Below are 24,955 nucleotides of genomic sequence, written 5' to 3' on the forward strand. Positions count from 1 at the left end.
GGTAGAGCTGAGTGAGCGGGAGGAGGGACCAGGGACTGCTGCCATGCCCATCCTGACCCTACCACCTGCTCACCACCACCTGGCCTAGACTCAGAGGTGACTTTGCGGGATAAGGGAACAGGTGGGAGGGGGTCCCCAGAGGTCCTGCCATCCCCAGCTGCCCCCACCCAGGGCCCATCAGGGTCCAAGCTTAGGGCTTTGGTGGGTAGAAGTTGGATGGGGGCTCTGCCATCAGGCTGCCCCACCCAGTCCCCAGCCCCGACCCAGGTCGGAGCCAAGTGACCACATGAATTCCTAGGCCCCCCCTCAATCCTCCCCGTCTCTCCCTCCCTCTCTGGTGGGCTTCCAAGGCCCTTCCCAGGCTCTAAAGAGGCTTCTGTGTGGGGCTGACCCCAGCCCCTCCCCTACCCCTTTCCTGCACCCCCTCTACTCCCATCAGGAAGGCCAGCCGGTGTGGGAGAGACCGGGCTGGGAACCAGCCGCTGACAGCGACCTGGGGACCCTGCCAAGTCTCTCTTCCGCTCGCCACCTTCCTCATTGCCCTCTCCTAGGACACCAAGCAGGGGTGAGGGTGGGGGAGAGGCTCTTAAAGGGGCCAGGACTACACTCAGAGAGGTGGGGTCTGGTCTGGGTCCTGATCATCCCTCACACCCGCCTGGGGTCAGCGCAGTGGGTCCAGCTCAGACCACAAACATGCATGCTGCTGGGCGCTCCCCGGGCCCAGTCACCTCCGAGAAAAGGAGCCCTGGGGAGGCAGCGGGGAAGCTCTGTGAAGTTGGCTTGGAGAAGGGGGTCCTGGCAGGGGTCTGTACCCTATATGTGCAGCTCGGCTGCTGGGGGTGCCAGGGCAGGGGTGGACCTGGGTGGCCGGGCACTGGGAGCCACCCAGCGAGGGAGTCTGCTGGGGGAATTCACAGGGGCTCCTGTCCGCTCAGGGGATGGACTCCAGGGCCACACACTGGAGGTAAAGCTGCGGAAAGCCTGTCCCCTGGTTGAACTCAGGCCCACCTGCCCACTCTCCATGGCTACACTGCTTCTCAGGTGAGGGCAGAGCAGGTGACCCATGAGCTACGGCCAGTTCTGACTCTCACACTCCAAATGTTCTGGTTGTTGATTGAACAAGCAATAATTAGAGAGTTACATTGTGTAATCTCCATGTGTGCACGAAGGAGCACCAGTGGCCTATTGGATGAGGCTCTGGGCTGCTAATCACAAGTCCAGCTGTTCAAAACCACAAGCCAGGGCTCGATGGCAGTGAGTGAAACCTGTCAGACAAAGGGCGCTATCCCTTTAGGGCCCTAGAGCTGTTCAGCACCAACCCCATATCAACCATCTGCTAGGTCACCCCCATCTTCAACCATCACCCACCCCCTGCCCATCCATCTACTCATCCATCCATCCATCCACCCATCCATTCAACCACCTACCCATTCGCCCATTCATCCATTCACCATCCATCTATCCATCCATCCATCCATCCATCCACCCAACCATCATCTATCATCCATCCATCCACCCATCCATTCAACCACCTACCCATCCACCCATTCATCCATTCACCATCCATCCATCCATTCATCCAACCAACCACCTACCCATCCGCCCATTCATCCATTCACCATCCATCCATCCATCCATCCATCCATCCATCCATTCACCCAACCATCCATCCACCCATCCAACCAACCACCTACCCATCCACCTATTCATCCATTCAGCATCCATCCATCCATCCTTCATCCATTCATCTATCTATCCATCCATCCACCTATCCATCCACCTATTCATGCATCCATCCATCCACCCATCCATTTATTTCTACATCTTCCATCCTTCCAACTACTCTCTCTTTTTATCCAATCACTCTACTATCTATCCACCCATTCATCTCTGGTCATCCACTCATTCTCTTATGCAAAATCTTCCTACACACCAGTTTACCCATTAATGCGGTTTCAGGTTCAGTTCTGCTTTTCCACAGAGCAGGTTGAAGTTCTAACCCCTGGTTCTCATGAATGTGACTTTGTTTAGAAATGGGGTCTTTACAGATAAAATTAGGTTATTGTGAGATTATTGAAGTAGGACTGGTGTCCTTATAAGATGAGGAACCAAAGGGAACACACAGGGGAGTGTATATGCCAGGTGGCAGAGATTGGTGCAAAGCATCCAAGACACAGAACACCCAGGACCACCAGAAGCTAACCTCGACAAGGGAGCGTCTTTCCCTAGAGTCTCTGGAGAGAGACTGAGCAGCACCCTGAATCCAGACCCCTAGTCTACATGTCTGTGGGTGAAGGGATTTTGCTGCTCTAAGTCACTCAGCAAACTCCTGCCTTCCAGCTAATTCCAATGCCTTGTGACCCCAAAGGACAGAGTAGACCTGCTGCTGTGGGTTCCTCAGACTCTACTCCACTGAAAGCCTCATTTTTCTCTGGAGGAGTGATGTGGTTTTGAACTGCTGACCTTGCCATGAGCAGCCCAATGCATAATCATCGTGCCACCTCTTTGAAGTATGGAAAAGGAAGGATGTTACTTTGAGGACTAAGGTGTGTCTGACCCGCTCCGCGGTCTTTTCAGTTGCCTCAGAGACGTGTGAAACTTGGAAACTGAACAAGGAAGACCACGAGGGACTCACTGAGTTTGCAACGTGTTGCTTGTGAAGAGCACGGGAAGCAGAGTGGACCGTCCAGTGAACAGATGGACCTGCCTTGGAAGATGTGGGGCCAGAGTGCCCCTTAGGGGCAAGGAGACAGTGAGACTTGCTCTCATGCACTTTGGGCATGTTGTCAGGAGAGACCAGTCTCTGGAGAAGGACATTGTGCTGGGTAAAGTAGGCAGGCAGTGAAAGAGAGGGAGACCTTCAGCGAGATGGACAGACACCGAGGCAGGGGCCGGTGGTGGTGGTGTTTGTCTGCTGTGCCTGGGGCTGCTCTGACTCGGTACCAACCTGCCCGAAGGCGCTGACCCAAATGACCAACGAGATCCTCACCGTGTAGGGGTTCCTTTCAGCAGCCCTGGAAGCAGAGACTTGCCCATCTGACCATGAACCCATTATCTACTTCTGACCTCCACCCGTGCACCCACACACCCACTACCCTCATGTCCATCCACTCACCCTCCCTCCACACACTCACCCGCCATTCACACGCTCACTCTCCCTGCACACGTGCATGCGCCCACCCACCGGTATCCACCGTGAATGCATCCACCACCTAGTCTTGCATCTGTCCGTCATTCTCTCACTTGTAACTGTGACTGTCCTCAGCAGGACAATGTGGGCAAATGTCCCATTGGGCCTGGCCAGGGTGGTCTAGGGCACAAGGGGGCCTGGAGTTAGGATGCCAGGCAGGATGTTGGCCGGGTGGGCTGATGTACTGGGAGAGGGTTTTGGCCCTGTGCCGCTGATGGCCAGGATGACAGGCCCTGCAGGGAGTGCGCAGAGGTGCCAGCATTAGCAGACACTTTGAGTGTGGGTGTTGATCCCTTGCATGCACCTGTGTGTACAGTGGGGGAGAGAGCAGCCCGAAAGGTCTGCAGTGGTGGGTGGAGGTGCTGACTCATTCTTTCCCAGAGCAACTGAGTCATGTGGCAGAGTGTCGCATGTTGCTGAAAGAGGAGGCAGCCCTGTGAGCATATGTCACGAGTAATGATGCCTGAGCATGCGCAAGCTACCCAGACTGAGACAGGATCAGGGCTCAGTATGTGAGCAGGGTCAGGGCTCAATGAGTGACCAGGACCAGGGCTCAGAGTGGGACCAGTGTCAGGGCTCAGTGTGGCACCCGAGCCAGGGCTCAAAGTGGGACCAGTGTCAGGGCTCAGTGTGGGATCAGGATCAGGGCTCAGTATCTGAGCAGGGTCAGGGCTCAGTTTGGGAACAGGGTCAGGGCTCAGTATGTGAGCAGGGTCAGGGCTCAGAGTAGAACCAGGATTAGGGTTCAGAGTGGGACTAGGACCAGGACTCAACGTGGGACCAGAGTCAGGGCTCAGTGTGGTATCATAACCAGGGCTCAGGGTGTGACCAGGGTCAGGGCTCAGGGTATGATAACAGGGCTCAGTGTAGGACCAGGCTCAGGGCTTAGAGTGGGACTAGGATCAGGGTTCAGAGTGTAACCAAGGTCAGGGCTCAGAGACTGACCAGAGTCAGGGCTTAGCATGTGACTAGGACCAGGTCAGTGTGTGATCAGAGATGGGAGTGAAGTCAGGGCTCAGTTGGGGGTCAACAGGTCACTGTTTCTCAGCAGAGAGACCAATGTCTCTCACTCTTTGTCACCTGCTCCACACAGTCCCCGCAGAGACCTGAGGGCTCCTCGGATGGTACCCATAGACACACTGAACCCCCAACCCTGCTCGGATGAAAACAGACCCCAGGCCCTGCCTTGGGCCCCTGATGTGTGGAATTGGCTGCTCTGACCTGGTCACCCAGGGGGCTTCATGCATGCATTGCCCAGCCTCACCTGACACCCAGGGGAGCCTCATGGACACTTTGTTCTCTGAGCTAACTCAAGGTAGGGTGGAGTGGCCCCCCATGGAAGGAGGAGACTGGGCCAGTGCAGGAGGGCAGTGGAGCCAACTGCCCTTATTAGCCAAGCCCTGGGAAGCGTGGCTCAGAGTCAGCTGCAGGCACCGCTGGCAAAGCCCTGCCTCCCTCTGGCCCACGGAAAACCCAAGAGCACGTGCCTCCCCAGCCCCGCAGGATGTCCTGGGGTCCCACACAGCAATGTGTGTGGATGAGGCCATGTCCAGCTCTCAGGATCACTACTGGCACTGTACTTCAGGTCCTCACTAACCTGAGGCCCATACCCCCACCTGCTCACTCAGCTGGAGTGCCCCCTCCCCCCACACCTGGGGCCTGGTGGGCCGGAGAAAGGAGGGGGCGGTCCAAGACCCAGCAGAACCCTGAGGACCTGACCCAAGGTCTCTGCAATATCTACCCTGCCCATAGAAGCAGACAGACATTCGTCCAGGGTGCCCATGGTACAGCCTGGGCATCAGATCCCTCCTGACACTGCCCAGGGCCTGGGTCAGGGCCATGCCACACACTCTACAGAGTCATTTGTACAGAAAACCTAAACCCCGGGGGCACGGACTCCTGAGAAAAGCCAGGAAGACAGGTAAGGCTGGGGCACCGCAGAAACTGAGGCACGGGGCCACCAGCAGGGCTGCCTACTGGGTGCTGCAGGCAGTCTTGGGAAAGCCTGGGCAGGGCTCTGGGCATAGGGAAGTGGGAGGCCACTCAGTTTGTAACCGGCTCCACCTCCCCCAGAGATGCAGAGACCTCCCCACCCCACACGTGTCCACGGGGAACCACATCCCTGCAAAATGCAAAGACGCCTCTCTTGTCCACAGGGTACCAAGTCCCCCAGAAGCAGAGAAGGTCCTCTTATACATGGGGTACCAGGTCTCCCTCAAGCGCAAATACACCCCATGTCTGCAGGGCACCAGGGCCCTGAGATGCAGAGGCACCGCACTCGCCCACTGGGCCACTTGGTGCAGCTCAGAGGGGCGGGGGTTCAGACTTGCCACCCGCTCCCCTCCCTGGTTTTACATTTGTACAAAAGTTCATGCCACAAAACCCAGGAAAACTCCATCAGCATCACGAAGCCAGAGAGTCAGTTACCTGGCTGAGAGTCCAGCTGCAGCCCCACCCCGTCCACACTCCCAGCATCAGCAGGGCAGCAGTGTGCTATCCAGGGCCAGTGGCCCTGCCCAGGCCGCCCCAGGGCCTTTGCACGAGCCGCTCCCTCTGCCAAGATGCTTGTGCCCGACATCTCAGACTCCATGCTGGGGAAGTGGCACAGGAGGCTTGGGGCCGGAGATGCCAGGGCAGTGAAGGAGACTCTTTGAGACGGGGTCTCAGAGATCCCTCACTCTCCTTCCCACTGGGACCCTTACACCCAGGCTTTCACACAACTTCTGTCCATGCTAACAGCCCCCAACTTGGCCCTGCTCTGCCGTCAGGGCTCCCTGCATACAACACCGAGTCAACTTCCACTCCAGGCTCCCCACCAAGGGCAAGGACCTGGACAGCGGCCGGCCATGTGCCCCACGATCGCTGCAACAGCGCCCCCACACTGAGGCCTGCACCCTCCCGCCATCACCCCTAGGCTGGTGAGCTCACCCTTCCGACTCGTCCCACAAGATGCAGGTCTGGTTGGTGGTGCCCTGAGAGAGAAGGAGACCAGAGGTCAGGGCCACTGTCAAGCTCTGGGGACCGCTGGGACCTCAGCCCTGCTCCTCTGATGTGGGAGAAGTCAGAGCCCGGGGCAGCCCTGTGGAGCAGGGAGCTGGCCTTGGGTGCAGGAACCAGCCATGACCCACTGGGACACAGCCACCTACTTGGAGCCTCTCAGGTCAGGTGGTAGCCTTGGACTGGCCTGCCCAGGAGGGAGGGCGTCCTCAGCAGGAGACCCCAGGAGCCTTGGGCCATCCCAGCCCCTCCCAGCCTCAGGGCCATGGGAGAGAAGCAGATATCCCATGAGAGGGCCAAGCAGGCTGACTGGGCATCTGGGGGGTGGGGCCTGCACAGGGCTGCTTGTGTGAGCTGCACTGCCAGGGGGTCTCATGATGAACAGCTTGCTTGCAGGCAGACAGAGCACATTGCTGTGTGTGTGCATGTGCCGTGTAGGTATGCTCGGTGTGTGCCCTGTGTATGGGCGTACATGTGTGTGCCCTGTGCAGGTATGCTCTGTGTGTGTTCTGTGTCTGTGTGTACCCCGTGCAGGTATGCTCTGTGTGTGCCCTGTGTATGGGCGTACATGTGTGTGCCCTGTGCAGGTATGCTCGGTGTGTGTTCTGTGTCTATGTGTGTCTGTGTGTGCCCTGTGCAGGTATGCTCTGTGTGCATGTGTGTGTGCTTTGTGTACGTGTGTGTGTTCCGTGTGCCCTGTGCAGACATGCTCTGTGTGCCCTGTGCCAGATGTGCCCTGTGCAGGCATGTGGGAGCAGGAGCACTCCTCCCGCCCCCTCCCACACAGCAGACACTCACGTTGTACATGTGCGCAAACTCGATCTCCAGGGGCGTGAGCAGGGAGCGTGGCGGGGGCTTCACGGTCACTGAGATAACCTTGGAGTTCAGCACGGTGGTGTTCCTGTGGATGGGGCAGAGTTCGTCAGGCCTGCCACAGCCCCTGGGAGCCCACCCACCTCACCCAGCCTTTGGCGCCCACCTCTGCAGTGCCAGGAAGCTGCCCAGGTTCCGGTAGAGCACAGTGCCCACGACAAAGACAGACGAGTCGTCAGCCTCTACAAGACAGAGCTGTCAGCGTCTCCCACCCCGCACGCAGAGCCGTTCACCCCACTGGCTGTCCACTGCTGTCCCTGTGAGAGTCACCTTCTCAGCAGGGTTGCCTAGGTCCCCACAGGGTCCTCGTCTGGGAGTCAGACCACTTGGCTGGGGCTCTAGGCAAAGTCCCTGGCCTCAACCTGTCACTCAGCAATGAGGGGCCCTGCAGTCACTCAGCAAAGATTGCCTTGGGGCTCCCTAATAGGGACATGCAACGCCGCCCCAGAAGGACCTGGCACACTTGGGAGAGAGACTGGGGCAGCTTGGTTGGGGGGCTGCAGACCCCATCTGCCAGCCCCTGCCTCCTGTTCCCCATGGCACTCCCCCCACAGCTCTCACCTCCCACTGCCAGAGCCCCACCTGCCAGGCCGGAGGAGAAGACGCTCTTGGAGACAGTGACTCTGTCCTCAGGCCCCTTGGCCCAGCCGCCAGTGGCCCGCCAGCCCTTCATGGGGAAGCTGATGTCCATGGCCCTGCTGGCCGGGAGCTTGTGGATGCTGAGCACTGGGGTGGGTGAGGTGGGCGGACAGACAGACAGACAGGCAGAGACGTGATGATGAGGGCACAGGACACATAGGGACACAGCTCCCCAAAGACCCAGGGCCTCAGCTGCTCCCCAGTCTTGGTCTCCCAGAACATACTCACACACACTTGCGCAGATGTACACATACTGCCACACATACTCACACACACGCACATACATGCACACATACACAGTCACACACTTTCACTCACACACGCATGCGCACACACTCACATACACATGCTCACACGCATGCACACACTCACACACTGGCCCCTATACACACTGGGCAGAGTTCAGTCTGAGCCCCGCCCCCCATACTGGACCCTATTGGAAACTCTGAGCTCTGCTCCCAGCCCTGACAGGGCCCAGACCTGGACCAAGGTCCCGAGGAAAGGGTTGGGGAGAGGCAGGTCCTGTCTGCTTCCTGGGCACTATACCCTGTGGGGCCCGGGCATTCCTGAAGCACCATCCCTGGCCATGCTCTGCCCTTTGAGTGGGCTGTCTCTCAATTTCTCCCTCAGAGAACATGCACTGGTCATCCTGGGAGGGCCTGCCTATAGCACACCCCACCCCACCACACACACACACACACACACACACACACACACACATACACACACACAATGGGAGGAGAGCCAGGGCTCCCTGAGCGGGGTACAGGGTGGGGCCCTGGGGAGAGAGCAGGGACCCTGGGGCAGGGGGCTGGGCTGGGGGAATTTGGCTGTGGGTCCCTGAATCACCAGGCCTGGAGGGATCCCAGGATGAGGCTCAAGGCCAGGAAAAGTGGGGTGCAGGCAGCAAGTATGTCTTTTGAGACAGGTACAGGAGGCGGCCCAGGGGAGACCAAGGGAGGGGGGAGTCCAGGTTGTCCCTGGCTCCTGGGACAGGGCAGAGGGGTCTGTGACCTGCATGTGGTGTAGTCCAAGGCCTCTCTGGGCAGCCACACAAAGCCCTTCCCTCTGTGGGCTAGTGGCATCTCACTAGAAATCAGGCCAGGGCAGCCAGGCGAGGGAGAGGGAGAGGGCAGCGCCAACACCACCTGCATGGTGACCGCCAGAGAGGGCCTGGGCCTCTCTGCACCTGTCTCCCACCTGTGAGGTGGGCACTGGTCCCTGAGCCCTATGACCAAGCTTCCAAGACAGACATGTGACAAAGGCTATGGGTGCCTTCAGATCTCAAGGGATCACAGGAAGGGTGAGGCCCCCATCCCTGGGGGAGTGCAAGAGGGCTGGCTGTGGAACAGGGTCTGACCTGGGCCTGAGGTTGCTGTGCCTCTTTGGGGCCTGAGACTCCCCCTGCTGACCTCCGCCCCAGCCCGAGACCCCCAGCTGCCCCAGCTCATGGCTTTGACAGCAGAGTGTGTGTTGGGTCCGGGTCACGAGGACACAGAGGCAGGAAGGGCCAGTCCTGGGGCGGGCTTACCCAGGTTGTCTGTCACCTGGTATGCGTCTCGCAGGTCCTTCATGCGGAAGCCGATGACATCCACAAAGTCCTCCACCAGCCGGAACAGCTCCTTGGCATTGGGGCCCACCTGGGGAGCGGGTGTTCTCAGGACCCTGGCCTACCCCGGCATCAGGAGAGGCACCCTCTTGGCCACTTGGACCCCAGCAGGGACACACCTGCTCCCCATCCTGGCCCTCTGGTCTCCTGCCTTCGTCCTCTCTCCCCTTCTCTGCCCTGTGGGCCACTTCCTAGCAACCTCCAGGCCCCCACCTGACTTGGGGGCAGGGCTGGCAAATTGACTGTACACCCATTTTCGTGGGTGGGAACGAAGAGGCCAGGGCTCTACCGTGCACAGGTCCGGATATGGGTGGTCTCTGGTCCCTAGGGGGTTTTCTGGTGGTGGCAGGGTGCTAACCAGTCCCTCAGATCAGAAGGCCGCCTCCTGTTGCCTCCCTCCCCCCAAGGGGCCTGGTGTCAGCCTGCTCACCTGCAGCCCTCACAGGCACCCCAAGGGGAGCTCCCATCAGGGAAAACAGGCCCATCAAACTAAGGACCGGGCCATGTGGAGGGCACATGTGCCCCCAGGCTGCCCTTGCCAACCCCAATGACCAGGAGCCCCTGACTGCGTTCCCTACCAGCTGGGCCTCCTCCCATTTGCCCCGGTTCTCCTCCACCAACAGGTTGCTGATGATCTGAACAAAGTTCTGGAAACAAAAGAAGATGGGTCTGTGAGGAGGAAGGAAAGTACCTGAACCAAGGCTGACGGTGTGAGCAGCTCAGGGTGTGAGCAGGGTCAGGGTCAGAGTCAGGGTGGGACCAGGGTCAGGGCTCAGTGTAAGACTGTTCCCCCAGGTGCCCTCCCCCACGCTGCCCCCTTGCCCCAGCCCACCTGCACATCTCCAGGGGTGGGGCTGTAGTAGGCCCTTCGGAAGATCTCCGTCATGTTCCTTAGCACATCGATGGTGGACAGTAGGTCCCCGCTGTAGCTGGCCCCATCCTGGGAGATCTCTACCAGAGTCTGGATGACCTCAGAGACCCCCTCTCCAGGCAGCCCGCGCTGGGCCTTGGCCAGATGCTCCCGGGTCTGCAGACGTGGAAGGAGAATGTCCGGGCTGCCAGGCTGCCCACGGCACAGCACGGACCCTACACCGATGGGTCCCCTCCTGCAGCCTGTTGCCAGCAGGGCCCTGGGGACACAGGCTGCAAGGTGGGCAGGGGGATCTGGAGGGCGGGGCTTACCATCATCTGGATGTTTCGGTAATCGATGGAGATGCAGCGGATGTAGGTGGGCGGCTCCCAGTAGGCGATGCCTTCCTCGTCCAGCTCACAGCGCCGGAGGATGAGGCCTGGGTGCGGGGTGGCCAGCTCAGCTCGCCCTTGCCAGGACGGCAGGAGCCCTGCTCCCTCTGGTCTGAGCCCCTCTGGATGAAGGCTGGGGAGAGCCCAGGCCTTTCCAACCCCCCTCCTTCCTGCACACCAAACCCTGACTCTCAGGGCCCCATTGGGTGCAGGCTCAGTTAGGGCTGAGTTACAGTCCAGCCTAGCTTCCCCGCAGCTTCTCCAGCTGGAGCCCAGGAGACCTGCCCTGAGCCTGGGCTCCGCAGCAGCCTGTCTCAGTATGCCTTGGGAGTGTTGTGGCCCTGGCCTCACTCCCAGAAGTGGTCAGTGAGCTGGGTGTTGTCAGAGCCACCGGTTCCCTTATACTCAACAGGAAGCAGGGGCCACGGAAGGAAACCGAGGCCAGGTCACTGGTGCTGGCCAATAGGTCAGCGGTTCAAACCCACCAGCGACTCCATGGAAGAAAGACAAGGCTTTCTACTCCTATAAAGAGTGACGGCTTTGGGAGCCCATAGGGACAGTTCCACCCTGTCCCTACAAGGTCGCTGTGAGTTGTCATGGACTCAGTGGCGGTGTGTTTGGGTTGGTTTGGGTGCTAAGGGCTCAGGGACATGTCCCAGGACCTTCAGAAGGAGGTTGGTGATTACACAGCAGAGTGGCTTGGGCTAACTGGGGGGAAACCCACCCAGGACAAAGGACCTGTGCCGTCCAAGGAGGCAACGAGGAGGGTGGGGCCATGGGGGCGTCAATGTCCTTGGTTTGTGTCTCTGAATTTGGGGCAGGCTACCAAGAATGGAGGGGTTCTGGGGGTGCTGGGGGTGAAGCACTGGACTGCCCTCTGCAGGGTGGGTGGTTCAGACCTGCTCCTCGGGAGCAGGCTGAGGCTGTGGGCTCTGTGAAGGCTCACGGTCCAGGAGCCCCTGGGAGTTGGTTGCTAAGAGCTGAATTCCACTCCATGGCAGTGGGCACCAATAATGGGTAGTCAGGAATTTATAAAGAAAACGGGTGAGTGGCTGGGACTACAGAGCCCCCCATGGTGGCCAAACTCCTGCTGTCCCCAGCCCTGAGGGCAACCCCCACTCTCTCATACCCGAAACCCAAACACCAAACTCCCTGCCATCGAGTCAGTTTGACTCACAGTGACGCTACAGGACTGGGTAGAACTTCCATGTGGGTTTCCACAGCTGACTCTGTGGGAGCAGAAAGCCCCATCTTTCTCCCACGAGCAGTTGGTTTTGAACGGCTGACCTTGTGGTTAGCAGCCCAGCGTGTGAATGCTGCACCCCAGGGCTCCCTCGCAAGGACCCCACTTTACAGGGGAGGGAACTCAAGCACAGAGGGGCAGGCACTTTGGATTGCAGTAGGCGGGGTGGGGGATGGGATCTCCAGGTCTTCTCCACGGCCTTCCGGAAGGTCTGAGGACTCCCACCTGGCTGGAAGAGCCATTTGGGCAGGCCCCCACCCAGGCCTGCTCCATGGCAAAGGGGCTGAGGGCCAGGGCTACCGGGGACCAGTGGCTCACATGCTGGCTGGACATACCCAGGGCGAGTGTGTGTCACCCCTGCCTTATCCTCCCCTCTGACAACGAGCCAGTGAGGGTGGCCCTTGATGGGGACCTGGGTGGCCCCTGTGCTTCTGAAAGCTTCGCCAGGCTCGCTGATGCCCCACTCCAGGGAGTGTGGCAGCCTTAGAGTTGGCAGGCCTCACAGGGTAGGTGCCCCACTGCCCTCTCTCTGGGGATGGTCCAGGACCCTCACACCTCACTGGGAGTGGCCTCACCTGTGGCATTCCGAGGACATCGGACAGCAGCAACCTCCCCTGCAGGTGTCTCCTTCCACGTGACAGTGCCAAAGCTGTCCTCGTCACAGATCTCATGGGGTTCTGCCAAGAGCCAGACACGATGCGGGGCTGGGGTGGTGGGGCGGGGCAACGAGGGTGCCGGGAGCAGGGGCCAGCTCACGAGGCCCCGGGCAGGGGCTCGGAATCCTCCTGGGGTCTCCTGTCCCAGAGGCAGAAGCGAGCCCTCCCCCCTTCCAAGTCCCAGTTGCAGCCAAGGTGGGGTTGAGACTCACCAGGACATCCCCGGGTACTGCACTGCCGGTACTCCTCCTGTGGGCCCTGGCAGTCTGCTCCCCCGAAGAAGGGCCCTGAACAGGTGCGCTCCCGACGCTGGGTGCCACCCCCACAGGTGGTGCTGCAGCTGCCCCAGGATGCCCAGGCCTGCCACTTCCCGTCCACTGTGGGCACAGGTGGAGATCAGGCCATAAGTTCCAGGGACCATCGACCACAGGGTGCAGAAAACAGAGGGGTGAGAAAGGTTTGGACGTGGGCCACCAAGACTTCAGGGGACAGAGAGACATGGAGTGATGGGTACACAGGGTGAGAGACCATGGGTAGGGGGTGATGAGGACAGACAGAATGGTGGGGACACAGATTCGGGGTGATGGGGGTCACAGACAGGGTGATGGGGTCGCAGGGTGAGAGGGTTGGACATAAAGTTTTCAATGTAGGGAGGCTGGGACAGATGGGGCCAGCCCTGGAGCATCCCCCCACGGTACCCCCGGGCGGGCACTGACCTGGACACTGCTGCAGGAAGCAGTCTCTTGTCTCCACCCAGTGGCCCTGACACTCGGCACCACCATACGAAGGCCCGTTGCACTCCCGCGTGCGCTGCTGACGGCCCTGGGAGCAGCTGGCCGAGCAGGTGCTCCAGCTAGACCACTCGTTCCAGTTGCCGTCCACTGCCCGGCCAGGGGGAGGAGGAGGGAGCCGGCATGAACACCTTGCATGGCAGGTCACCCACCAGCTGGACCACGGCCACCACCTGACACCCGGCCTGGAACACAGCTGAACCCCCAGCTCCCAGGTGGGATATGGTGCCAACACCCCAGGGTCCCACTCTGGCCTGCAGCTTGGTAGCAGGTGCCCCTGGGGGGGCGGGTGCTGGCCCCCTCTCTCCCACCCCTACCCCTCACCCATCCTCTCGCCTACCAGGGCACAGGGCGATGTTACAGAACTTGGTTTGCTTCTCAGGGCCCTCGCAGGGGTTGCCTCCAAACTGGGGGGGCCTGCAGGTGCGCGTGCGGTCTCGGAACCCTCGGCCACAGGTGCTGGAGCAGAGGCTCCAAGGGGACCATTCGTCCCAGGCGCCGTGCACTGCGGAGGGGCGACAGCTGCACCTGAAGCCCTACTGCAGGTGTGTCCTACCTGCCGGGCGCCGCCCCCTCCAGGTAGACCCTGCCCCATCCTGCTTGGGTTAGGTCCCGTCCCTCCTACAGCCCCGCCCTTGGATCGGTCGACCCCACCCACTCAGGCCCCGCCGAACGGCCCCGGACCCGCCCTTCCCGAAGCCCTCACCCCTTAGCCTCTGCCCCAACCTGTCCGGCTCGGCCCCGCCCCATACCGCTAGGCCCCGACCAGGCCCTCCCACACCAAGTGACGCTACCCACTCAGGACCCGCCCCTGGCACTGGGCCCCGCCCCTTCGCGGCGCACCTGGGCACACCGCGGAGTTGTTGCACTGCCGTTGCTCGCGCAGGGGCCCGCTGCACTGGGTGCTGTAGGAGGAGGACACGCAGAAGCGCGTGCGGGTCTGCCAGCCCTCGCCACACGTGCTGGAACACACGCTCCAGGGCGACCACTCCTCGGCCGCGGGGTCACCTACAGAGCAGAGCACGCCAACGTCACCGCCCCCCCGCCCTGCTGCGCCCACCGGGGTCCCAGCCTCCCCTTGACATCTGGCAAGTTGGTCTAATTACGGTTAATCGCTGAGGCTTTTCATTAGCCGCAAGGATCCATTTATAGTGTTTTTGCATAGACCCCGCCCCTAAAACCTCAGCCCGCCGGACTCGGGGGTGTGTGTGTGGGGGGGGGGCGTGGCGGCGACCCCAGGCGCCCTGCTGGCTCACCTGTCTGCGGCGACGGGGACCCGATCTGCTGCAGCTCGTCCCCCAGGCCCTCGCGCCTCCGGGCGTCGGTGGAGCGCAGCGACTGGCTCCGAGAGTTGATGCGCCCCGCGGCTGCAGGAGGAAGCGGGTCAGCCACCAGCCACCGCGGGCCGGGCCCCAGAGCAGCGGAGGGGGTCGCCTAGGGTAGCCCAGCCTGTGTCTGTGCCCCACGGCCCTTCCTGCAGTGCTGGCAGCTGCCTTCCCCTCAGGCGCCCCCCAGCCCCGGCCCCCCGCCGCCAGGCTCCTGGGGCGAGACCCCCTGCCAGGAAAGTTCATCAAGGGGAGAAATAACGCAGGGCGACAGTCTCATTAAAACTTGATTTAACTTGATGGGAACGTCTGAAAAATGCATGAAGCCATTAGGGCTTATTAGAGAAATACATCTGGAGGCGGGATGGGCCTGGGATAGGAGAACCAGGCCAGGGCTCTCGAGGGAAAAAGCAGAGGGACCCCAACAACCCAGACTTCCGTTCATCCCCCTCCAGCCCGCCCCAGCCGCCTGGACCAGGTCTCGCCTGCCCTTGCAAGGCTCTGCCCCAAGTCCTACACCCCGCAAGGAGCAGACCCCTACTCCCGCTGGCAAAACCATCCAAGTCGGTCCCAGCTCAGCTCTTGCAGCGTCTGGCCCCGCCCGCCAGTAGGCCACGCCTTCTTCGCAGCGCCACCCAAAAGACCCGGCCCCACCTCCTCCTTTACCGGCCCCGCCCCGCCCCCTGCACTCACGGCCGCAGGCCTTGCGGTTGCACAGGCGCCCCTCCTCCAGCACGCCCTCACAGTCGCCGCCCTGGACGCCCGGCGTGGGCAGGCAGGTGCGCGTCCGCGTCTGCAGGCCGCCCCCGCAGTCCCGCGTGCACTCGCCCCACAGCGACCACAGCTTCCAGCCGCCTAGGCGCGGACCAGAAGGCAGGGTCAGCGGGGAGACTGTGTGGGCAGTGAACTCAGAGGTCCGCCCTCCAGGACCTGTAGGGTGGCCCCAAGAACGCGGACAGCTGGGGGCGGCAGCCTGGACTGGGAGCGGGTAATAACGGTGGGGCAGTGTGCGCAGTGGTGAGGGCGGGAGTGTTGGCCCTCACCCAGGGGCGTGCAGGAACAGAGGGTTCTGGCTGGGCAGGGTCTCAAGACCCTTCCCTGGCACTTGGGGACACAGCTCCAGGCTGTTCCCATCCCCTCCCTCCAGCTCCGGAGGGGTGCCCTCCCACAGTGTGCTGAATGGAGGAATGATTCCAGGGATGGGAGCATGAGCTGGACCCTCCCTCAAGGGCCTCAGCCTGGGCCTGGACCCCAGACCTCACACTCGGAGGGTCTGCGTCTCTTGGTGGTCCCAGCCATGGGGAGGGGAGGTTAGGTTGGGGGTCTCGAGCTGGGCCCAAGGTAAAGGCCAGCTTGACAGGTAGGTTTCCCTCCTCTTCCCCAGGCACTCCAGCCACCCACCTGCCCTCAACTCAGGAGCAGAGGCACCTGACTCATACGCCTGTGAGGATGGACACTCAGGCAGGTCTGAAGGACTCCCAAGCCTCCTGGAGGTGAGCCTGCTCTAGAGCGGCTTGGGGGAGTAACCCCCCCTTGGGGGGGCACTGAGACTTATGGAGACCCCAGTGTGTGGCGGGAGGACAGAGAGCAGGACAGGGGATTCAGGGTCTTTGATGGCCCCACCCTCTACTGGCTGCCGTGTGGGATGGGGGCCCTGGCTTCCTTCCCTCCCTCCTCTGCTTCCAAACCTACTCCCACCCACAGCCGTCCAGGCCAGTCTGATGCCCAGCGGCCCTGCAGGACAGAGTAGCACTGGCCCAGGGGCTTCCAAGGCTGTCCCCTGGATGGAAACAGGTGGTCTCATGGGTCTCCATTCAGATGGCTGGTGGGGTGAAGCTTGAACCATTTGGTTTGCTTAGCAGTCACACACCCTAACTCCGAGAACCGAGCCCCACCCCACAGCTGGGTAGCCGTGCTTGTCGCTGTGGAGGGCTGGGCCCCTCGGGGTGTGAAATGGAAGTTCTCTAGGCCTTTCTGCGGGCACGTTTGAGTGTCCCACCCATCTGTATGCACAGGTGACCAGGATGGGATCCCCCAGAAAGGGCCGGCCCAGAGATCCACTGCCCTCCTTTGTAGGTTCAGGGATGCTCTAAAGGGGGGTCAGCCCCTCCCACCCTCCCTGAGAGTCCTGGGGGCACAGGATTACTAGCCAAAAGGTCTATAGTTCCAACCCACCAACTGATTTAGGGGAGTCTCAGCAAAGACTGACAGGCAGCCTGGGAGCAGAGATTGGCAGCCTGGGAAGCCCGTGGGGTTGGTTGCTCTGAGCTGGAACCAACTGACCCACCCTCTGCAGTTTTTTGGGTTTTATCTCCCTGCAGGTGTTCTAGAAAGTAGCCAGCAGGGGGTGCCAGGGGCAAGCGAATGGGACTATTGAGGGACTCAGGCAGGGGGAGGCTGTCCACTCTTCCCTGTGGGACAGGCAGGGTGGGAGTGGAGACCCTCCTCTCCCTCCCCAGGCAGCCCAGCCTCCACCTGGACCCAGGGAGGTGAGAACCTTGACAAGGTCACGCAGGGAGCGGCCAAGTCCCTAGGCTCTGGTGCAGGTGCTCAGGAGACCAGCCAGGTAGGAGGGCAGGTGCCCACTCCTTGGTGGTGGCTACGCTATGCCTGGTCACACCCTGAGCTCACAGCCAGGCCGGGCGGTGCTGCCACAAGCAGCTCAGGGTCACAGAGGGGAAAGGTCTGTGGGGCGCTGGGCTGGAGGGGGCTGGTGGCGGTCTGGTGGCCAGCCCCATTGCTCAGATGAGAAGACTGAGGCCAGGCGGCAGAGGTGCCTGTGTTCGCCCAGCTAGGAGCTGTGCTGGCTGCTGGGACGGGGCCCTCAGACCCCCCCCCCCCCGCCCGCCTGGAAGCACGGAGGTCACCATCACTGCTCACGTAGCTGCTGGCATGTATCGCTCATCAGATGTGCCTTTTGTGCCTGTCTCTCCTAGCCCCAGGCTAGGCTCCCCTTGGCTAGATGGCAGTGGGGGGGGGCATCCTGAGACTCAGGGTTTCCTGAGACCCACGCCGAGGGAAACCCAGTCTGTGCTGGGGGCCTCTGCACACTAGGCTCGAATTTACAGTGAAGGAAACTGAGGCCCAAAGGGGTGGGCCAAACAGCCAGGGCCTGGGAGGTGGCACAAAGGAGGCTCAGAGTCCCACCTCTCCTTTGGGTGGGGGCACCAACGGGGGCTGAGTGTGAGTGAAGACTTAATGTGTAGATGCTGTGTCCCCCTGGGCCTCAAAGTGAAGGCACCAGAGAGGTGAGGGGTGCTGGAGGGCAGTGTCTGGGGTGTGGACCGGAACCCAGAGTAGAGCTCCTGCCTCCCTGCCTCCCCTGCCCCTTGACTGGAGGACTCCCCACTAGCCCGCAGGGAGCCCATTGGACAGATGGAGAGGGGAGGCGGGACAGGCAAAGGGCTGATGGGCCAGCAAGTGCAGGGACAGCACAGGGTTAGGATGGTGGCCAGCCCTGTTGCCCCAGCCCAGCCCCCCAGGAGGAAGCTAGGTGACGTGGAAAGCTGGCCGTGGGCGGGAGAGAGAGGGAGTCCAAGACGGGCTCATCGGAGGATGCCTCGTGGTTTCCATGGCAACCGCTGCGGTGGCAGCCTGTCAGGATAGACTCAGGTTAGGCTCAGCTGCCAAGACACCCACTATTTCAGGGCTGGTTACCTTGGTGACCCAGGTGGTTAGGAAATGGGGGAGGGACAAGGAGAGGAAGGGGCTGCCAGGGTAGAGAGACCAAGGCACTGACCAGTGGCTCAGAGGACACGCCTCACTCAGGTCTGACCCTGACCCTGCTCCCAGGCTGAATCCTGATCCTGGTCCTGCTCTGAGCACTGACCCTGTCCCATCCTGAACCCTGATCCTCGTCCTGCCTGAGTCCTGACCCTGCTCACACCCTGAGCCCTGATCCTGGTTACAGGCTGAGCCTTGAGCCTGCTCACACCCTGAGCCCACACCCTGAGCCCTGATCCTGTCCCATCCTGATCCCTGAGCTTGGTCACATTCTGAGCCTTGACCCTGCTCACACTCTGGTCCTGACTTTGGTCACCCTCATCTCCCTGATGGTCACTCAGGAAGTGACCGCTGTCTTTTTATGGCCGTTCCTGTTTGTGACGTGTTCCCAAACACAGCATTTACGACAGGGGTGAGGGCAGCTGCCAGGAGGGTGGGTGGTGCCTGGCAGGCAGGCTGGGTGGCACTGCTGGGTGTGGAGGTGCTTGGTCTGGGCGGGCTGCGATGAACAGCGGGGAGTGGGCAGGGCTGGGGGTGGGCTGCCCCTCCAGGCCTGGGAAGAAGCCGTCATTCTTCCTGGACTCAATGCCCCTCTGTCCAGTAGCTTCATTTCCATCTCATTAAGGGATGAATGGGGCCAATTAAAGGCGCCCGCCGCCAGGCCTCCCAGGAGGCAGGGTTTGGTGAGGGGCTCCACACAGCCCGACTGCCTAGTCATCATGGGCACCCTGGCCCCTGCCCACCCCACCTGCTGGGCCAGGGCCCTGGTGGGCTCAGGAAACCCACTGGGGGCACCCCGCCTCCAGCTGGGCCTTCCTGGCTTCAGGATCCCCTGTAGGGGCAAGTGCATGCCCCCTGTTTCCCAGAAGAGGGCGCCTGAGCCCACAGGTCCCCTCACCTGAATGGCAGGGAAATGCCCGCCTATCCCAAGCCTGAGTCCTGGCACCCAGAGAGCCCCAGAACCCCCACCCACCACCATTTTCTGGGGCTGTCTGGAGTACCCAGAGTCCTGCACTGGGGCTGGGACCCACCACAGGCCCAGTGTGGACAGGCCAGAGGTAGGCCCCCAGAACCGCACCTAGTGCAGTCCAGCCCCCAGCCCTAGCCCAGCAGTCCCTTCTCGTCTGTCCTCTGGGCCTCAGCTCCATGCTGCTTGCCACTGCCACCAGCCTCCCGGGACCTCTGCTCAGTGCTCAGGACCAGCCTCTCCTGCCCCCACATCACAGGAGGGCACCTAGTGTGGCTGGAGGGGCCAAGCTGTGGATTCCCACTAGACGGACCCCATGAGGCCCAAGCCCACCCACCCAGGCCTTGCCTGCAAGCCCGGCTGGACAAGTACTGGGCTATAAGACACATTGGGGGCTGCCAGCCACTAGTGTCCTCCCTCTCTGGAAGCCCACCCAGGGTGGTAACCCCCGCAGGGGCTGAGACCTGGCCCCCAGTCTGCCCTTTTGCCACCCTGCTGGGGTGTGACAGGCAGTGGGTGCTGGGGAGCCTCAGGGTCCAGGCTGTATCTGGGTATTGTCTTGCAGGAGGTGTCAAGCTGGGGCTTATAGTCTTCTCAGCACTCCCTGCTGTTGGAATGAGCCAACTTTCTGGGTCTTGCTGGCTCACTTTTCCTGTCCTGGGTCTGGGCAGAGGGAAGGCTGGTTCTGCCCTGGCTGAGAGGACAAGTGAGTCCCTAGCAGTGGAGGCCTGCCACTGGCCCCCATCCCACCAGCTCCAGACACCAGGTTCTGGGGTGGCCTGGTCCTCCCACTTGGAGCCCCTTCACCCTGGACATTGCTCCCTTCATGTCCTGGGGCCCTAAGGGGGCTACAGACCCCCTGCCTGATGGGGTGATCCTAGGGCATCACCCTAGACCCTTGTAGGAAGCCTGGCACCCAGAATGAGGGATTCTCTGTGACAGAGGGGAGGGGTACCTGCTGAGCAGCTGGTCTTGGAGAGTCACGGCTTTGGCCCCAGAGTCCCAGCCTCCCACACAGCCTGCCACCCCACCCTGTTGCAGGTGCACACATACATGTGCACACATACACACACCCATGTCCCATAGGAACACACTTTCACATGTCCACATCCCACATGTGCACAGAAGAGTGGGCACACACAGGCATATCCCCACATGCACACGGGGTGTGCACATGCACTGTCTAGATACACACAGGGCATGTATGCATGCACATTTCCCATGTGCACACAGGAGTGTAAATGCACACCCTCAGGTACATATCTACACACCTCTGATGTGCACACAGACAAATATATTCACACTCACATACCCAGTGCACACAGAGTCATGCATATGCACCCACAGACACACACCCTCATGTGCGTGCTTCTCACATGTGCATACAGGAGTGAGCACGTGCACACTCCAGGCATACATGTACACACCATGTTCACATAAGGGTGCCTACACATCCACACATGCACACAGGAGCATGTACACACACACAGGCACACCTCCAGTGCACAGTCATGCACACTCATACACACATGCAAACAAGGCATGCCCATGCATCCACACAGGCCCTCATGCACACACACACACGCTAGCTCCCAGCCCCAGGATGCTTTTTCATTATCTCACATGTCGCTTCTGCAATAAAATTCTTTAATTAAAACATGAATATTTAAAACAGCCCTGAGAGAGTGGCCTCATCTCACCAGAGGCAGATGACTGCGAGACCCTCAGATGGGAGAAGGGGGTGCAGAGACCCAGAAAGAGGTGCCAGATGGGAGGGTGGAGCAGTTGCTCTGGCCTGAGGAGGGTGTGGGGTGCCTGGCACGTGACGTGGCCAGGTGACCTTTGGGCAGGCCAGGTGAGGGAGGGAACTGAAAATGGGCCCTGGACTGGCTATCACTGACCAGGGCCTGGAAGGTGAAATTCAGGGGTCCCTGCCCACCCCCTCCCCAGCTCAGGGGGGTGGGTTCAACTCCTGGGTCCTTGCACCACTCCACCCGCCATCCATACAGCTCAGGCACACACACTCAGAAACATGTTGGCACACAGGCACACACACATACAAACCTGGACACACACCCGCTCACACACAAAGCATCATTCCTGCATACACACGTGCATGCAGGAGCACACATGCACACGGACACATGTTCATGCATGTGTGCACACACGTGTGCATGCACGCCCCGTCGCAAGTGGATATTGACACGTGCACTCCTGTGTCATGCACATGCACACCCATGGGTGTACATACTCACATGTGTACACGGGCATGCACACACACGGTGGCCAATAGAGCTATCCCTCCTGTCAGCTGCTGCCCCTTGTGACTGACCGAGGCCATTGCTTCCACCTCTCTTGCCTCCTTCCAAGCATCAGTGTTTTTGAGTGCCTGGGGCGTGGACCCCTGGTGGCACTGTGGGTTAAGCACTGGAGCTGCTAACCGAAGCATCAGCAGTTCACACCTACCAGCAGCTTCAGGGAGGGAGAGGGGTTATCAGACCGTCCAGAAACCCTCGAGAGGGTCCTGTGCGTCGGGATCGACTTGGGGCAATGGGCTCTACTGTGCACCAGTGCTAGTCAAGGCCCTGGGGGACCTGAGTGGACAGGCCAGAGCCTGTGGCACCTCCATCTGTGCAGGGTCAGCAGACAGATAAGGGTGCCCAGGACATGCACTGTGAGCGAAGGCAGGACAGAGAGCCGGCCAGGGACACTGTCAGACAACCCAGCACGGGCAGGGCCTGCCACCCAGATGGGACGCATGCAGGAGTGCTGGAGGGAGCAGCCTGCAGGGACCCAGACAAGGGCACAGTGTGGCGCGTCCACGTGTGCAGGTGTCTGTGCACGCACATGGCTCATACAGCCCTGGGGGACTGGCCCATGGGGAGGAGATCAGTTAGTGTGCACAGAAAGGCCACAGTAAATGGCCCCTGTGGTCACCACTAAGGCTCTGCTCACTCTCATGTCTTTGGAGTATCCGTCTGGGTCTGGGCTGGGAAGGAGGATGCCAGCAGGCAGAGAGCCCCCCGTCATTGCAGCAGGCTCTTTCCAAGCCCCTCCCTACTAGACCCCCAGGATATAACTTGTGCACACGTACCAGCCCAAGATGCACGGCACACCATGCACATGTGCACACCTCTCCCGGCATGGGAGAATAGTCAAACACTTGTATGCATAGTGTCCCACGCATGCACACACACATGGATATGGTATGTGCATATACTCACATGCAGAACAGACTACTCACCCATGTGTACACATATGCTCATGCACACATATGGTACAACATTCACATGCTTGCACGCATGTCCCCACAAGCACCAGACATTAGTCGCTTACACGCACACATACATGCACGCACCCTGACACTACACAATATTCACACGTGTGCATGCCTGTGCTCACTCACAGACACAATGCAATGTCCACACACAAGCACACACCCCACAGTGCGGTGTTCATGCCTTTATGTGCGGTCCTCCTGTCCTCATGCATGATGCCATGTTCACATACCTGTGTGTGCACACACGTGTGGGACCATGCTCATGCGTGTCATACCCAGGCTCATTTGGTCACATTCCTGTGCTCACAGACCTCTGAGCAGGCTCAGGCACCCCTCCCTTCCTCCCCTGCAGCACCGAGGAGATAGGGGCCCAGCATAGCCTGAGCCTGGGCCCCGAAGCCCGCGCCAGCCCGCCTCCTTCCACCCACAACAGTGGTCGGTGGCCCCTCTCCCCAGAGCTCCAGGGGAAGAAACTGAGGCAGGCTTGGGTGGACTCAGGGACTTGCTGGAGGGCCTATCTCTCCCCCATACCAGTCTCATCCTACTGCTCTGCCAAGGTCATGGTGACCTACGTGGGGCCTGAGGTCAGTGCCCAGCCCTAGGGCTCTGCTGTCTTGTCTCAGGTCCTGGTGGGTGAGGCTAGCCACCAGCTCCTCTCCGGGGGTCACCCTGCCACTCAGTCATTGGCACTGCTGGCTGAGTCTCTGGCTGGGTCACCTCTACCTTTGAAGACATCGTTCCCAGGAACTGTGATGCTAGCGGGGCTTCAGGCCTCACCACCTCCTCTCCCCTTCCCACCCCTTCCACATAGCCTCCTATCTCTGAGGAGAACCCTGTGCTGGAACCCAGAGCCCTCAGCAGCCCAAGCTACCCCATCCTACCTCCCTGACAACCCCAAACCCTGGAGGGGTCTTCTGACCTTGGATCTGGATCCAGAGAGGGGCTGCACCTTTGAGGCTAACGCAGTGCCCTGCCCACCCCCCGCCCGGGCTCTGGGCTTGCACACAGTCTCCCCAGGGCAGAAACCTGCCAAAATGACCCCACACTGAAGACCCTGTCTGCTACAGTGTCCCTGAGTCTGCAGGGCTCGCCCCGGTCTACCCCAGAATGCCAAGGACCTGGACCTGCTCAGGGCCTCCATCCTAGCCCCTGTGCCATGACCTCACGCAAATGTCCACCTGTACACTGCCCCCTCCCTCCCTGCTGGGCACTGCAGGGTTCACACCTGTGCCCCAGTGCCAGGCTCTCTACTCAGAGCGCCTGGCCATAGCTGTGTTGTTGGAGATCAGACCCCCACTTCCAGAGCCCCTCCAGGCACTCACCCCAGAGCCCCCAGCTTGGCCCCTTCATTGCCCTGAGCCCTCCCCCTTCACTAAAACCAGGCCTGCGAGCCCTCGGGCTCCTCCCGTCACTCACCTGGGGCACCGTCCCCGCCCCGGCCCTGGGTCAGGCTCGTGAGGCAGTTCTCGGGGCTGCCAGCCATGCCGTCCTGAAGGCAGACGTCCCCGTGGGGAGGCTGGGGGCCAGTTGCCGGGGGACTGGCGTCCCCACCCAGGCAGGCACAGGGCGTCTGCATGATGCCACAGGGATGTGAGCTGCGGCTGCCAGCCAGACAGGCGTCCAGCCAGCGGCAGAGCATCTGACAGGCAGCCCTGCTTGGGCTGCGGTTGCCCACGACCAGGTACTCCACGGAGAAATCGTCGCTGGGGCCAGGGGCCCAGGGGGCCATGCTGTCCAGGGGCCACTGCTGCCAGCGCATCTGGAGGAACTGCTTGCTGGCCTGTAGGAAGGCCAGGGGCGCAGAAGGGTCACACAGACGCAGCACCTCGTCAAAGCTCTCCACGCCCAGGTAGGTGCGTGTGGACTCCAGGAAGGAGTCGAACTGGTAGGTGTGGACGCGGCCGGGGCCAGCGCAGGGCTGGGCCGCCTTGGCCACCTTCAGGTAGAGCGTGTAGCGCCGCGGATCGGGGTTTCGCAGGGTCCAGGAGCAGCGTGAGGCATTGGCGGGGAAGACAGCGGTCCCCGAGAAGTACCCGAAGAACTTGCCCTGCACCAGCGTGGCACACAGCTCGGGCCCAGGGCCCACGTCCAGCCCGGTGGCCGCCCGCGCCCGGCGCCCCAGTGGCAGCAGCAGCAGCAGCAGCAGCAGCAGCGTGAGGGTCCACGGGGCACCCGGGGCGGCGGCCGGGCCCCTCATCCTAGCTCCAGGGGCCGCCGGGTTTCCGCGGGCTGCGCAGGCCGGTGTCGGGCAGCCCTTGACATGCCAGGGGCCGGCGGCGGGCGGGGCAGGGCTGGAGCACTGGGCAAGGGCCAGAGGGTGGGCCGGGCCCGACTTCAGAGCAGGAGGCAGGCAGCGGTGGTTCCTAACGCCAAGGACCCGCAGGCCCGCCGGGGTCCACAGGTGACACCTGGAGAGAGAG

At 61.2% G+C, this 24,955-nt stretch overlaps 1 protein-coding gene across 3 annotated transcripts in view; it reads right to left on the minus strand.

Moving 5' to 3' along the window:
- Nucleotides 1-24,732, minus strand: part of ADGRB1 (adhesion G protein-coupled receptor B1) — a 53,670-nt gene extending 28,938 nt beyond the window's left edge. For 2 of the 3 annotated variants that reach the window (XM_075549209.1, XM_075549207.1), the window contains exons 1-16: nt 23,952-24,732; nt 15,259-15,420; nt 14,497-14,607; nt 14,084-14,248; nt 13,589-13,745; nt 13,166-13,371; nt 12,662-12,826; nt 12,369-12,470; nt 10,491-10,597; nt 10,141-10,335; nt 9,887-9,955; nt 9,231-9,339; nt 7,643-7,786; nt 7,167-7,242; nt 6,986-7,088; nt 6,119-6,162 (exon numbers count right to left, since the gene is read on the minus strand). In XM_075549209.1, the coding sequence (XP_075405324.1) occupies nt 6,119-6,162; nt 6,986-7,088; nt 7,167-7,242; nt 7,643-7,786; nt 9,231-9,339; nt 9,887-9,955; nt 10,141-10,335; nt 10,491-10,597; nt 12,369-12,470; nt 12,662-12,826; nt 13,166-13,371; nt 13,589-13,745; nt 14,084-14,248; nt 14,497-14,607; nt 15,259-15,420; nt 23,952-24,732 (2,696 nt within the window). Of the gene's footprint in view, nt 1-6,118; nt 6,163-6,985; nt 7,089-7,166; nt 7,243-7,642; nt 7,787-9,230; nt 9,340-9,886; nt 9,956-10,140; nt 10,336-10,490; nt 10,598-12,368; nt 12,471-12,661; nt 12,827-13,165; nt 13,372-13,580; nt 13,746-14,083; nt 14,249-14,496; nt 14,608-15,258; nt 15,421-23,951 lie in introns of all 3 variants that reach the window. The other variant, XM_075549208.1, reaches the window with a different exon arrangement.
- Between the last annotated feature and the right edge of the window lie 223 nt (nt 24,733-24,955).

Source organism: Tenrec ecaudatus, chromosome 5 (assembly GCF_050624435.1).
Source record: "Tenrec ecaudatus isolate mTenEca1 chromosome 5, mTenEca1.hap1, whole genome shotgun sequence".
NCBI classification, from domain to species: domain Eukaryota; kingdom Metazoa; phylum Chordata; class Mammalia; order Afrosoricida; family Tenrecidae; genus Tenrec; species Tenrec ecaudatus.